This window comes from Hipposideros armiger, unplaced genomic scaffold, assembly GCF_001890085.2.
Source record: "Hipposideros armiger isolate ML-2016 unplaced genomic scaffold, ASM189008v1 scaffold_150, whole genome shotgun sequence".
Taxonomy (NCBI): domain Eukaryota; kingdom Metazoa; phylum Chordata; class Mammalia; order Chiroptera; family Hipposideridae; genus Hipposideros; species Hipposideros armiger.
Genome location: NW_017731500.1, coordinates 1,502,668 through 1,517,296, shown reverse-complemented (window position 1 = coordinate 1,517,296; position 14,629 = coordinate 1,502,668). Strand labels below are relative to the sequence as shown.

Below are 14,629 nucleotides of genomic sequence, written 5' to 3'. Positions count from 1 at the left end.
AGCTGTGTATAAAAAGTGAATGTGTGTATGTGTGTGTGTGTGTGTGTGTGTGTGTGTGTGTGTGTGTGTGTGTGTGGTGTGTGTGTGTGTGTGTGTGTGTGTGTGTGTGTGTGTGAGAGTGAGAGAGAGAGAGAGAGAGAGAGAGAGAGAGAGAGAGATAATTGATTGATTTTTTAGGCCCAATTTCAGATGTTTATGAGGCTGCAGGTTTTCCTGCTTCTAATTTCCTTTATCTTTTCAATGACTGTCCCTTTTCACTTGAGCTAATTTCTGATCAATCTGAATTTAATCCCTTTATAAGTAACCTGTTTTTCCTAGCTGGATGATTTTGTGACATTTTAGTGATCTCTGTAATTCAAAAAGTTCTCCAGGATACGTCTAATTTTCAAGTTTCCTTATGTTAAATTCTCCTGATATGTGGTGAGATCTCTTCAGCTACATCCTTAGATATTTTTCCCACCAGGACCCAGGAATTTTATTTTTAATTATAACTGTGATTGTTGTTCCTGTTCAAATTGATTTGGTTGTTCCTTTGGAAACACGTAGCTATCTCGGGATGATCTGTTCTGCTAACCACACCTATTATTTACCCTCTGTCTCATTTTGGTCTATCCTTTCCCTCTTTTCATTTTGTTAAATGGAAGGTAATTTAAAAGGCAATATGGAGAGAACATCTGTAGGATGAATATACAGGATGTCTTGAATCCAGCTAAAATACTCGGGATGGCCCTTCCAGAAAGCAGGGTTTGTGATTTGGGAGTTTGGCTTTCTGGTCTGTTTAGAAGGTTTCTAAGACTTTGCTGGGTGATATGAGAAACTTCCCGCAGAGCTTAGAGGTAACCCTCCTGTGGAAAGCTTCAGCACTTCCTTGTTTCTCCATTAACAAAGACCCTTGGTAAAAGAGAAATGCTTTCTTATATTTAATGAAACCACAGAGGGAAACAAATTGAATTTTTACCTTGAAAGTCAGTACCATGGATCACAGTTGAGATATAATCAGCAGCAGGATGGGACAGGCCAGAGAAACCCAGGACCAACGTCATGGGCAGATTAGACATCGTGGGGGTGGTGGGAAGGGGTGAGGTCAGTTGGTGTCAGGACAGGATGAAGGAAGTCAAGCCTGGATGGGGGAACAAAAGTCAAGGTCCTGGAGAGAAGGAGGCAATGGGAAAAGGCAGTACCAGTGAGAAAGGACAGATAAGCAACTCAGAATGTAAGCAGACCAGACAGTCTGAAGAGTCCAGGTAAGGGGAAGAAAAGTAGAAGAGGCAGGTTCAAGCAGGCGGAACACGCCATCACAGCCTGGGGTGAGAAGCCCAGCATCCATGGTGTGCAGGATGAGGACTGCTGCGTCCACAGACCAGGAAGAAAATGGGGTCAGAATCCAGGCTGAAAGAATTCAGAGCCAGAGACCTAAATAAGTAACAAGGGAGCCAAGCATAGGTGAGGGTTCTGACAGCAAGTCTCAGCTTAATACTAGACATGAATCTTATGTGTCTTTATACAGCAGAAACTATATACCTGCATTTCTTGACCAGAATGTAGATGAGAGTTTCCAAGAGGATGCAACAAGCCTTCCAAGCGTCCCAGAGAAGCTGGGGGTAGCGAACCACACTTTCCTTCATACAGATTAGCAACTGCTAGGTTAACAGGGGTAAAACCCAAAGAGTTCGCATACCCTGCTCTAAACTCAGTCATCGAAGTCATCATTCTTTTCTTTCCTGCTTGGAATCTCACTCTCTGTGAGAGGCACTGATATCTACCTAGCTGTACAAATCCAAACAATGAAGAGGTTTTCTCATCCCCTGAATCTAATTGGACAACACGTATTACCCAGATACCAAAAACGGACAAAGACATCACAAGAAAATAAAACTAAAGACCAATACTTCCTATGAATACAGATGCAAAATTCCTCAACCAAATCCTCACAAACCAAATCCAGGAACATATTTAAAAAGATTATGCATCATAACCAAGTGGGATTTAACCCTGGAATACAAGGTTGGTTTAACATCCGAAATCAATGCAATATTCCATATCAATAGAATAAAAAAAAAAGACAATCATCTCAACAGGTGCAAGAAAAGCATTTTACAAAGTCCAACATCCATTCATGATAAAAATCCTCAGCAAAAGGAACTTTCTTGACCTGATATAAAGTATCTACGAAAAACCCACAGTCAACACACATCATGCTAATGGTGAAGGACTTTCTCCCTAAGATCATGAACAAGAGAAGAATGTCTATTCTCAACACTTTGGTTCAACATTATACTGAAGGTTCTAGCCAGTATTTAAATAAGAAAAATAAATGAGGCATCTAGATTGGAAAGGAAGAAGTAAATACATGTATCTATTTGAAGATAACATGAACTTATATACAGAAAATCCTAATACACACACACACACACACAAAATAATTAGAGCTACACAAAATAATTAGAGCTAATAAATGAGTTCAGCAAGGCTTTAGGATACAAGATAAATATACAAAAAAAATCAATTGTTTTTCTATACACTAACAATGAACAATCTGAAAGTGAAATTAAGAAAACAATTCTATTTATAATAGCATTAAAAAACAGCTAGGAATAAATTAAACCAAGGAGGTGAAAGACTTGTATACCGAAAACGACAAAACATTACTGGAAGAAAAGAAAGATCAAAACAAATGGAAAGACATCCCATATTCATGGATTGAAAGACCTAATGTTGGCAAGATGACAACACTTTCTGAATTGATCTATCAAAATCTCAGTTGAGTGTTTGCAGAAATTCATAGACTAATCCTAACATTCATATGGAAACACAAGGGACCAAGAATTGCTAATACAATTTTGAGGCTGAAGAACAAAGTTGGAGGACTAACACTCCCTGAATTAGAAATTTACCGCAAAGCTACAGTACTCAGGACTGTGTGGTATCATCATAAGGATAGAAATATAGACCAATGGAACCGAGTTGAGAGTTCAGGAAAAATAACCTTCCTATTTACAGTCAACTGATTTTCAACAAGGGTGTCCAGTCAATTCAAAGGGGAAAGAAGACGATTTTTCAGTAAATGGTGTTAGACAGTTGGACATCACATGCAAAAGAATGAGGCTAGACCCCTATCTCACGCCATTTACAAAAATTAACTCAAAGTGAATTAAATACTTAAACATAACAGCCCAAACTATAAAACTCTTAGAAGAAAACAGGAATCAATCTTGTGGCAATGGTTTCTTAGCTATGACACCGAGAAACAACAAAAGAGAAAAGAGATCTATTGGACTTCAAATTTTAAAAATTTGTACTTCAAAGGACACCATTCAGAAAGTAAAAAAACAATGCACAGAATGGGAAAACACACTTGCAAGTCATGTATCAGATAAAGGACTTACATATATAGAGGGTGCCAAAAAAATGTACACACATTTTAAGAAAGGAAAACTGTATTAAAATTATAATACTCAATATATACTGATAACAAAAGATGAATACAAGTTACATTTGACTTCTGCAAATACCAGAGGTGCTCAAAGCGGTTACCATCAGCATCCAAACACTTCTGATTACGGCGAACTACTAAGTAATACATAGATAACATCACTTAAAATGTGTATACATTGTTTGGCACCCCCGGCATATCAAGTACATAAAGAACTCTTGCCAATAATAATAAAGTCACATAATCGAACTTAAAAACTGGGCAAAGGACTTTAACAGACATGTATCCAAAGAAGATATGTGAGTGGCCGATAAACACGTAAAAAGATTCTAATATCATTAACTATCAGGAAAATTCAAATCAAAACCACAATGGCATACCACTTACTCTCTAGGACCATAATAAAAAAAATCAGATAATAACAAGTGTTGGTGAGGATGTGAGAGATGGAACCCTCAGTCATTGCTGGTGGGAATGGAAAATGGTGTGGCCACCTTGGAGAACAGGTCAGCAGTTCCTCAAGTGGCTAAACATAGGTTTACTACATGGTTGAGAAATTCCACTCCTAGGTATATACCCCAGAGACTTGAAAAGAATGTCCCCATACACACACGCCAAATGTTCGTTGAGCATTTTTCAACAATAGCCCCAAGGTAAAAAGAACCCAAATGTCCAGCAATGGACGAATGAATAAACAAAAGGTAGTATACCCATAAATGGAATATTACTTGACCATAAAAAGGAGTGGAGCACTGGCACATGCTATAATGCAGATTAACTATGAAAACATTATGCTACGTTAAACACACCAGTTACAGAGGACCACGTGTTATATGACTCCATGCATACACATACGAAAATCCACAGAGATACAAAATAGATTAGCAGTTCTGAAGGGTTGAAAAGTTGTGAGAAAATGGGGGGTGACTAGTTAGGGTACAGGGTTCCTTGTTGGGGTGATGGAAACGTTCTAAAATCGACTGTGATGATGGCTGCACAACTCTGTGAATCTACTATAAGCTATCGAATTGTATACGTTCAATGGGTGAACTATATCTCAATAAAGCTGTTACAGAAAGATGTCATTAGGTATCTGTATAATGCTTCTAGCAAATGTTCATTGTTACACCACTGTCTGGTACACACTGAGGGGCATGTCATGCCAAGGTCCTTTAGTCTTTGGTTGGGGAGTGGGCCCCTCTAAAGGTGTATTAAGGAGGTAGATGTCCCAGGTTACGGATGGTCACGTGGGGTTACTGAGAACGCCACGTGCTATATGGCAGACAAGTCAGAGTGATGACACCACGGCCACTTTTAATGACATACATTGCTTGTGTCTTACAAACAAGCAGATGCCACAGGGAACCTGAAGTCAGAACAGAGACGTGCTGGTCCAGCTACCAGCCAGTCCCCCTGGGAAGTGCCAACCCCAGCCCGTCCTTGCAGGCTCTAGTCACAGCTGAAGAAACATGACCGTAAACATCCACAGCCCCACTGCTGAGTGTTAACAAATGCCTCTGGTCCAGGGCCTGCCCCACGCCTGCACCGGCCCAAGGGCTCAGCTTCACTTTTGCTGGCTCCTCAAGGCAGCCCCATTTTTCTCCCCCGGTTTCCTTCTGCTCCCCCTCATGCAAGGCTGAGCCACCACTGCAGCCACTCAGGGGCCTGGGTCCCAGGAAGGTCAGGGTCAGATGCACACACCCCACGTATCCAGTCATGGTCCAAGGGTGAGGGTCTGCACCCCTCCAGGAAGTACCCCCTGTACCCCAGGGAGCTCGGCATTAAACACCAAATAAAAAGCACCATGTCCAAATTCCTCAAAAAATTAAAAATGGAATTCCCATGCCATTCAGCAATTCTACGTCTATACACACACACATACACACACAGACAGACACACACACACACACACACACACACACACGAATTAAAAGCAGGGTCTTAAAAGAGATATTTGTGCACCCGTGTTCATAGCACCATTATTCATAAAAACCAAAAGCTGGAAGCAGCTCAAGTGTCCGCCGATGGATGAAAGGATAAACGGTGTGTCCTTTACACAGAAGGGAATATTATTCAGCCTTAAAAAGGAAGGACATTCTCACACATGCTACGACATGGGTGAACCTTGAGGACATTATGCGAAGTGAAATCAGCCAGACACAAAAGGACAAACGCTGTGTGATTTCGTTTCCATGAGGTCCCCAGAGGAGTCCAAATCACAGAGACGGGAAGCAGAAAGACGCTTGCCAGGGTCTGGCCCTGAGATGTGACTCGGCGTCCGAAGCGCAGACCTGGACTCTGTGCTCTCAGCTGTGCCCGGGTGACTGTCACGCTTCTGAGAAGGCTCTGGGCCCACAGCAGTTCCCCAGTGCCGTGTTGGGTCAAGTGGCATTTTGACCCCTGGTCCTGGGCGGGCGGGTGCGGCCTGCTGCCAGTGAACAGTGTGGCTTTGGGCCAGTCTCTTCACTTCCATTTTTCTCGTGCATAAAAACGAGGCTCTCTGGGGTCTCTCCCAAATGCAATGCACATTTATAAAAGCTTTCACACTCATGGGCTAAGGAGTTTGTAACTTGTCCTCACTGGCTTCTCCAATCGCTCCTCCCTTCCCTGCACTGAAAAAACATCTACTTCGGGCCCAGTCCCCTGAGCAGGCCCAGTGGGGCCTCTGACTCCCCAACCTGCAGGCAGGCAGGCATGAGGTAATGCAGACAGGGAGCTGGGTGGAGGCCCAGCGCAGATGGTCTGGGGAGGGCCCCCAGCCCTCAGTTCTGGACAGAATTAAAACCTGACGACCTATCTGATGGAATTACACCAAAGAAAGGAAATTTGTCTTTTAAGAACAAGCGAGAGGCTGATGACTGAAGTCCCAAAGAATTCTGTGGTTGAACCTTTTTTTTTGTTGTTTGTTTTCTGGCACAATCTGTCTCTGTTTCTGAGCTGAGTGCCGTGTTCCCCGTGACAAAGGCCTCTTTCTTACGACAGTTTAATAGCTCCAATGCGGGGGACAGCCCCGACTCTCCCATGGGCCAGCATCTGAAGGCGGCTGCTGAAAAAAGGAGAAAGCCACCACTCTTCTCCAATTGGGTCCAAATTGAACTGAGAGAGACTTGAGGGAAAAACAAAACAAAACAAAATGAAACCTTAACCTCCTCCTGAAATAAAACATGAAAGTCACCAAAAGGGTGGGGAACATAAAATGCATCGAGGTGAGAAAGGCTATGGAATAAAAAGTGATGCTCAGAGCCTGACGTCCACTGTTGGGGGAAACTGAAGAAAGCCAAGCGGGGTGGGAGAACAGAGTGGGGAGACTCTGTGTCTTAGCTTCCTGTGGCTGCTGTAGCCACGTCCCACAAACTGGGTGGCTTAAGGCAACAGGTTTATTCTCATGGTTCTGGAGGTCAGAGGTCCAGAATCAAGGGGTCACCGGGGCTGCGCTCCCTCCGAATGCTCTCAGGCAGGATCCTTCCTTGGTTCTTTCGGCTTCTGGAGGCTGCTGGGAGCCCTTAGCATTTCTTGGCTTGTAGCTGTGTCACTCCAATCTCTGCCTGTCATCCCATGGTCAGAGGGTCCCTCTGTGTGTCTGTGTCATCACATGGCATTCTCCTCTGTGTGTGTGTGTGTGTGTGTGTGTGTGTGTGTGTGTGTCCTTTTTCCTCATAAGGATACTAATTATATTGGATTTAAAGACCCACCTGAATCCAGTAATGACCTGATCTTAACTAATTCCATCTACAAAGACCCTGTTGCCAAAGAAGGTCATGTTCATGGGTACCGGGGGCTAGGATTGCAACGTACCTTCTTGGGGGACACAAATGCAACCCACAACACCATCATTTAAAATCCTGGGGCTCCTACACTGCCAACCACTGCCTCTTGCTCTGGAACCTATAGCACAGGAAATGCTTGCACGGGAATGCTATCCTCCCAGGGACCAGCCCACCCGTTCATCCGCTTTCCGGGAGGTGAGGCTGGGAAGTGGGTCAGGGCGCATGGCCCCAGAGCATCTCATACCATCTCTTTTCAATTTTACCTTCTCTCTCCTTCCTTCCCTCGGCACCTCGCTGCATGGAGGCACCCGGCAAGGGTTACGGTTCTCACCACAGCAGCAAATGTCTGGAGTGCTGCTCAATGCAATCTTTTAACAGAAATAACTTGCTTCCAGGGAGACTGGCTGGAAAGTCTGCCTCTCACTGGGGAGTTTTTATATGCTTGTATTTCCCAACATGCCATAGGAGACATGATTTTAAAGACACATTTAACAAAGGAGTCAGAGCTCCTGCAGCCAGTGCCAAAGCACTCCCAGTGGAAGATCAGATGTTTTTTTACAACCGAGCTGACCCCGTTTCCTACACCACCTTGGGGAGCAGTTTTCACGCTTCTATGGACACAGCAGATACGTAAGACTTGGAAGGCAGGAGGGCACAGTCTCCAGAGACAGGCTGCCTGGGTTCAAATCCTGCCTCTACCCCTTGCTTGTGTGCCCCTGGGTGTGTTTTGCATCTGTCAAACGGGGGGTGGTCACTTCTCCTTTATGGAGGTGGGGGGGCCTTTAAGGATTAGCTAATACACGTGAGTAAATGAGCACCGGAGCTGCACAGGAAAAGGGCTGAGTAAGTGCTGGCATTCATGATGGTTCTGTGGTGGCTAGAGGCAGGGGTGGGGTGGGAGAGCCGGGCGGAGGCGGTTCATTCATGGGCTTCTGCATCAGATGGGCCTCGGTTAAACCCTGAATCTGCCACTTGCCATAAGCATGGCCTCAGAGAAAGTCCCCAGGCTCTGTAACCTCGTCTCCATACTGGGACGGCAGTGAGGCCACAGCGCATAGTGACAGCCGTCCGTCCTAGCGCCACACATGTGCCCAAGCCGCCCTTCCTAGCTTGCCAGGCAAACTTGTGAAATGGAGACCGTCGCCCCAGCAAGCCATGCCCAGAGCTCCCTCGGTGGGACCTGGGGCTCCCTTCGCGGGCTGCTCTGGCAAACACGGTTGCTTTCTGCTTTGAGCTGCTTGTCACAAGCCGTGAGGAAGGCTGGACGGGGCAGCGATGGCAACTGAGGAGAGAAAAGTGTGTGTCATCTCCAGCGCCTGGGAAAGTCACAAAGAAACCACACTCCTGTTCTCAAAGAGCTTTGCGGGTTCCCTGCCTCCCCCCAAGCCGGCTTCAAGCTAAACAGAGTGCACGTTGTGTAGAGATCCGTCCCCTGTGCCAAGATGTCCAACCCTGTCGCCAGGGACCTGGGTGGGGGTGGCTGGGGGCAGCGGCGGAGGAGGAGGGGGCCTCAGCATAAACGGCCCCTTGTGCGGCTGACGGGAGGGGGGGGCGACAAGCTGCTCAGCAGACGCGGGAGGGCAGCCCGGTGCCTCCCTCCCTGTTTGGAGGGCGTGACTTGGGCAGTTCCAGTTGGAGGGGCCTGAAAGCAAGTCCAGGGAAATGGGGGGTGGGGACAAGAGTGAGGCAGCTCCTGCGGGCTGGAGGGGGCTGCCCATTATAAAACCATCTGTAGGCTCCCAGGCCGTCAGGGCCCCTGGGGCAAAGCAGACCACGCACAACTGGGTCCCGGGTCCCGTGCGTGCAGAGAACAGAAGAGACGACCCAAGCTCTGCTCCCGGCGAGGGCGCAGGACGGAGAACAGCGTGCGCCACGCGATGCCGGTGAGCAGGGTTACCCAGCAGACCCGGAGAAAAGGGCCGTGAGACCTCACAGCAACATAAGCCTGGAAAGGCCAAGGGAAAATCCTGGAAAGGACGCTAAGGCGCAGTCAGGCACGGAGCCCAAGACACACGACACAGCAGCAGCAGCATGAGGTTCGGCCACACACACGTAGCGGCCCCATATTCCTGCACCTGGGCCTCTGGCCTGCGTGTTGGTTCCACGCAGACTGCAGAAGCCACTCTGAACCAGTTCTCCTGCCGGGTGGGAGCGCCTGTCCTGGAACCCGGGCTGGGACAGGAGTGGGCTGTGCAGGGCAGATGAGCAAAAAAAATACCTACGTCGTATATCCTCTTGCTATACGCCGGGCACCGTTCCCGGTGCTTTGCGCGTATAAACTCAGTTAATTCTCAGAATAATCCGTTGAGGTAGATACTATCATTATGAACATTTTGCGGGTTAGGAAACTAAGGCACGGGGAGGAAAAAAAGCCCACCCAGGGTACAGCCAGTAAGTGCCAGAGCCAGGACTTGAACCCAGGTAGTCTAGCTCCAGAATCCATGCTCTTAAATGTACCCCCACCTCCACACACACACACACACACAGCACAGGGTCTGCAGCAAAGGGAACTCAGTGACAAGTAAGAGCCACCCACTCCTCAGGGTCTCTCAGCCTCTCATGCAGCCTGGCCAACCAAATCGCCACTCAGGCCATGGAAGGTCCCAATAGAGAGCTCGGTCCTGGTTCATAAGGTAATTGTTTTAAGCTCCCTTTCTCAAAAAGTTAATGGAGCTGCCACATGACTCAGCCGTTCCACTCCTAGGTGTGTACCTGAGAGATGAGAACACAGGTCTGCTCCAACACTTGTCCACGAGTGTTCAGAGCAGCACTATTTATAACAGCCAGACTGTGCAAACTACCCAAATGCCCATCGGTGAAAAAATGGATGTAGAAAATGTGGTCTGTCCATCCGATGGGCCCAGTGATATCTCTGTGTAGCGAATGGACCGATGGATGGACAGACGGATAAATGACTTGGTTACCTGTCACCTAACATCGCCTGTGGGAAACTGCTTAGCCCCAGTCTGGCTTCACCCACGTGTCTGGTCAGCTTTAGGCCCTTTCTCTTTACTGCCAGGACTGCTACAATCAATACATAACATTATTTTTAAAGTCATTCAAAAATAAATGTATCACCCCTAAAATAACATCAAAATCGAATTGATTTTGGGTGGAGGTGTGAAGTTGGGAGTCCTCACACCTCTAGTTCCCTCTGCTAGTGTACAGGAGTCCAGTAGCTTGCTGCTCTGATTGTCCGTTTCACGTTTTTCCCCCACTCTCTGTGTTGGCACGCATAAAAACTATATTGTTACTCTCTGACGCAGATGAGGATGGAAACTTGTAAGTGCTCAATTCAAGGAAGGACGAAACATCAGGGTCAAGATAGCTGAAATATAAAGACACTGCTATTTTGAAAAAAAAAACACACAGAGCACGTTTATAAACTTGTATACGTACTTGTACGCGGTTCTTGACTTTTGCAGGTCTGACTTCGGTATAAGCCGCTCAGCGTCTCAGACATCTAAGGCCTCTCTCAATTGCCTTCTGCGCCCTCCCTTAGTCATTTTGTGTCACCTAGCAAGCGATAATGTGGAACTTCCACATGGTGGCGCTGTCTGCCAACCGCTGCCAGCCCGCCTGCCAACACTTCCAAATTCCTGACTCTTAATTCAAGGTAAGGGTATCGGTGGGTGGGAGAACTGGGAAGAAAAGCTTCAGAGAAGGCGCTGCTGATGGACTACTCCAGAATTCCAGGCAAGGGAATCTGATGGGTTCAAGAGAAGGGCTGGTCTGCATAAAACAAAATCGAGAGCACCATCTTCCATCGCAAGTAAATTAACAGCACAAGAATGTACTTCCAATCCTGCTGAAAGTGATTGGGGCGGGGCGAGTGTGTGTTATTCCGCTGTGAAAAGGGTGGGGGTGGTCGGCTCAAGATGTGGCGGTATTTCCTCTCCCAGGCACCTTCCTGTCTTCACGCTGGGGTTCTCCTTCTCAGGCAGGGCTCTGGCGAGACCCAATTCGGAGGGCAGGGCAAAGGTCAAGATAGGCAGCGTTGAGGACGGGAGTCTTCCCAGCACCCTCCGGGAGCCTGGGAGCTTGGTCCGGCTGCACGGAGAGCTAGGTGCATCTTAAGACCAGTTTGTTTTATGGAGGTAGCTATGGCAGCTTGCTCCTTCCAAGATGCTTGAGTGAGCCGTGATGACAAAGTTCCTGTTTTACTTCTCCAAGGCCCCTCCCTACCACCAAAGCATGGCCTCCTCTTCAGCGTCTCTATTTTTTAACTTGCAAAAGTTGTTTTCCAGACTATACTGGAACCAAAGGACGGGGGAACTACTTGGATAGACAGGCGCACATATATAACAGGGCTTACACAGACAGGTGAATGCTGACTAATGACCAGGAAGCTGTGTCTGTTGCCATTTTTGTTTCTAAGCAAACAGCTGCTTGCTTGACTAATGGCTGCTGTCTTAAATGATTGCTAATATTTTAACATACATATTGGCTTTGAAGACAGGCTTATGCTTTATACTCTTTGATCTGGGAGGCAGACATACGCTTTAAAATTTATTTTGATGTCCCCACATGGAACGTAATGAGCTAGATTAGGTCCAGATGCAGGCCACTGTACTCGGCATCCTTTACTGAGGGTCTGCGTTAGCTGGTCGGGGACCTCGGCAGCAAACACGCCCAGGGGTACAGTGGGCATGTGCTTTGCGGATTCTCCACGGCACACTGTGAGGTCTGCAGCCAGCCTCCTCGGTGACACGCAGCCCACTTGAGGATGCCTGCTGCACCTGTCCATCAGGTGCATCCATGGATGACAGACACCTCCGGATGTGTGTTTAGTCAAAGCTTCACGAGGAAGGGATATGCGGAGCACAATGGTTAAGCACAAATGACGTTGCCCTCCCGGCTGGTTCGAATTATGCCTGCCACCGAGTTAAGTGAGAGCTGAGGGCATGTTTCCTCTCTGGAAAACATGTCCTCTGGAGGTAATGACACTTCAGAAAGGAAAACCGCTTCAGCAGCCAACTCCCCAAAGACATGTGGGCTGAAGAATTTCTTTGTAGTGAAACCAAAAGAAGTTGCTAGGGACCAGGTCAGAAAGGAGAAAGCGGTGTTTGCCTTGAACTACAGGCTGCCCTTTGATGGCTGAGATTCTTCATCAATTGAGGGGACGTTGAATTGTCAATGAATACCCCCACGCTAGCTATCTGGTGAGGAAGGAAGGTGTATCCTGGGGAAGAGAACGTTGGGGCGGGCTCCATAAAGGTGAAGTAGCAGCATCTGAACACTAGGTGGCAGCAGCCATACACAAATTATATGCTGGGGACCTACCCGCCCTCTTCCTGGTCAGGGAAATAAGAGGGAATTGAAGGCTGCCTTCCTGGATTACTCACTTTTCACCTTTCAGTTCTCTTGTGAGTGGCTGTGATGCCACAGGGGAGAGAACAGAACCTGTTGCTTCCAGATGCATTATAAACGGGGCATAAGTTAGGAGGTCGTAAAAAAAAAGACAGTTGGTGTCAGAGGGTTTGGTGAATCTGGACGAAAACTATGGGCTGTGTCCGCTAACTTAGGGGTCTCCACACTGTAAATATTTTCAGCTCTCGGCATTAAGATGCTGTGGCAGTTACACAGCTGAACCACTGCAGCACGTAAGGAGCTGCAGACAATATGGAAACATATGGGTTTGGCTGTGTTCTAATAAAACTTGATTTACAGAAACGGGTGCTGGGCCACACTGGGCCCATGCCGACCCCTACACTAAATGAACAGGGAACTCCCTGGCTCAGCTAGCTTGGTCCACGTGGACGCCAGGCACGTGCCAGGTAACTTTTTTGTCTCCCCTCTCGGCCCCTTCCACGGCAAGCGATTACCTAGGTCTCCTTGTCCCCTGAACTTGAATTCTCCCATCTCCGTTCCACACAGCAACAAAGTCAGCTGACCAACGCTGTCTGTTGGTTCTGCATTTAAAATCTCTTCCTGCCATCAGTCCCTCTTCATCCCCACCATTGTCACCACATTCTTCATCTTCTTTGGAGCTGCTAAAACGCACAGCTGTGGGTGGTCCATACATACCCGTTCAGCTGCTGACCTCTGCACCCTGGTCCGTCTGCCTCCTCCCCCTAGACTAGATGCATCGGAGCCAGGTGTGTGTTCAACCCTCCTTTTGGGTTCTGTCATTTCCCTGAGTCAGAACCACCAGCTGCCAACCTCCTGCTGAAACGCGCTTCTCCTGGACCCCTCACCTTCCACAAAGCGCCGTGGGGACTGCAACTCAGTGGCATCATCTATCCGGCCCTGAAGACCTCGGGACCCGCCCAGCTCACTGCATGACCTGCCCTTTCCTCGCCATCCGTCCAAGCTGACCACCCCCATGCTCCTGATGAAATACAGCCCATTCCACGACCTGCCCTGCGTCCACTGGCTTCTTAAGACAGTCTGATGGGTGTGCTGCCCTCCTTTGGAGCTTATGGGTTTATCTGCCCACTAACAAATTGTTCTGGCCATCTCTCATTATCGACTTTCAGTTATATCACACTGAGGTCAGAGAATGTGGTCCGAGTGGTATTGATCTGGGGCTATTTTGACTTTCTCTGTGGCTCAGTACTGTCATCCATTCTGGGAAACACGCACACGCGTGCTTGAAAAGACTCTTCAGTTTTCTAACTGCTGGACTCGAGTTCTATATGTGTCCATTAAGTAAATTTTGTCAACTTTTTATCTGTTTCATCAGTGTCAGAGGGAAATCGCGCTTCCCCAGCCTGACGGCGGTTTGTCTGTGTTTCCTTGCAATTCTGACCGTTTTTCTTCAGCAGTTTGAGGCAAACGTTGCTAGGTGCACATGAACGCAGGATCATCGCATCATCTTGGTGCATTGGTTCGCTTGTCATTAAGTATTGACCTTTTTTCTTTATGTGGCTTTCTGCCTTCACGTCTGTTTTGTCTGATGCTGAAACTGTAATGTCTGCTTTCTTTTGATCCGTGTTCAGCTTGTATCTCTTTTCCCTTTATTTTTAACCTTTCTATGTCATGTTTGAGGTGCGCCACGTGTTAATCACATAGAACTGGAATTTTAAAAAGCAAAACCTCTCTTTGAAAAGATGGGTTTAATCCTTTGCTGACTTCGTTTTGGAACCCCTCCCCCCAGCAATTACTCTGCTTTTCTTTCTCTTTCTTCCTCTCTCCCTTCCCTTCTGGTACCCTCTAGTCCCCATCCTCCCACTAAACCGGGTGGTCTGTGGTCGGTAGCGACAGCTAAGGGCAGAGGAAGCTGACAAACCTCCCCGAGGGCTATTCTGCACTTCACCAGGTAAGAGGACGGTCACGGGCATTTGGAAAGGCAGCACCCAAATCACGAACAGTATGTGGATTTACAAGTGAGGAAAACGGGCAGAAGGGTGGGGTCTGCTTCGGGGAGAGCGCGTCCCCTCTCTGCGGCCTGCATGACAGGGGGCCCCGCTCCCCTACCAACCCCCCC

At 47.6% G+C, this 14,629-nt stretch overlaps 1 protein-coding gene across 5 annotated transcripts in view; it reads right to left on the bottom strand.

The window, feature by feature from the left end:
* Window positions 1–14,629, bottom strand: part of SLC39A11 (solute carrier family 39 member 11) — a 349,675-nt gene that overhangs the window by 49,313 nt on the left and 285,733 nt on the right. The window contains exon 8 of one of the 5 annotated variants that reach the window (XM_019650985.1): window positions 4,877–6,539. The exons of the other annotated variants lie outside the window; for them this stretch is intronic. Coding sequence (XP_019506530.1) covers window positions 6,407–6,539 — 133 coding nt within the window. The 3' untranslated portion in view covers window positions 4,877–6,406. Of the gene's footprint in view, window positions 1–4,876; window positions 6,540–14,629 lie in introns of those variants that run through there. 5 annotated transcript variants of the gene reach the window in all.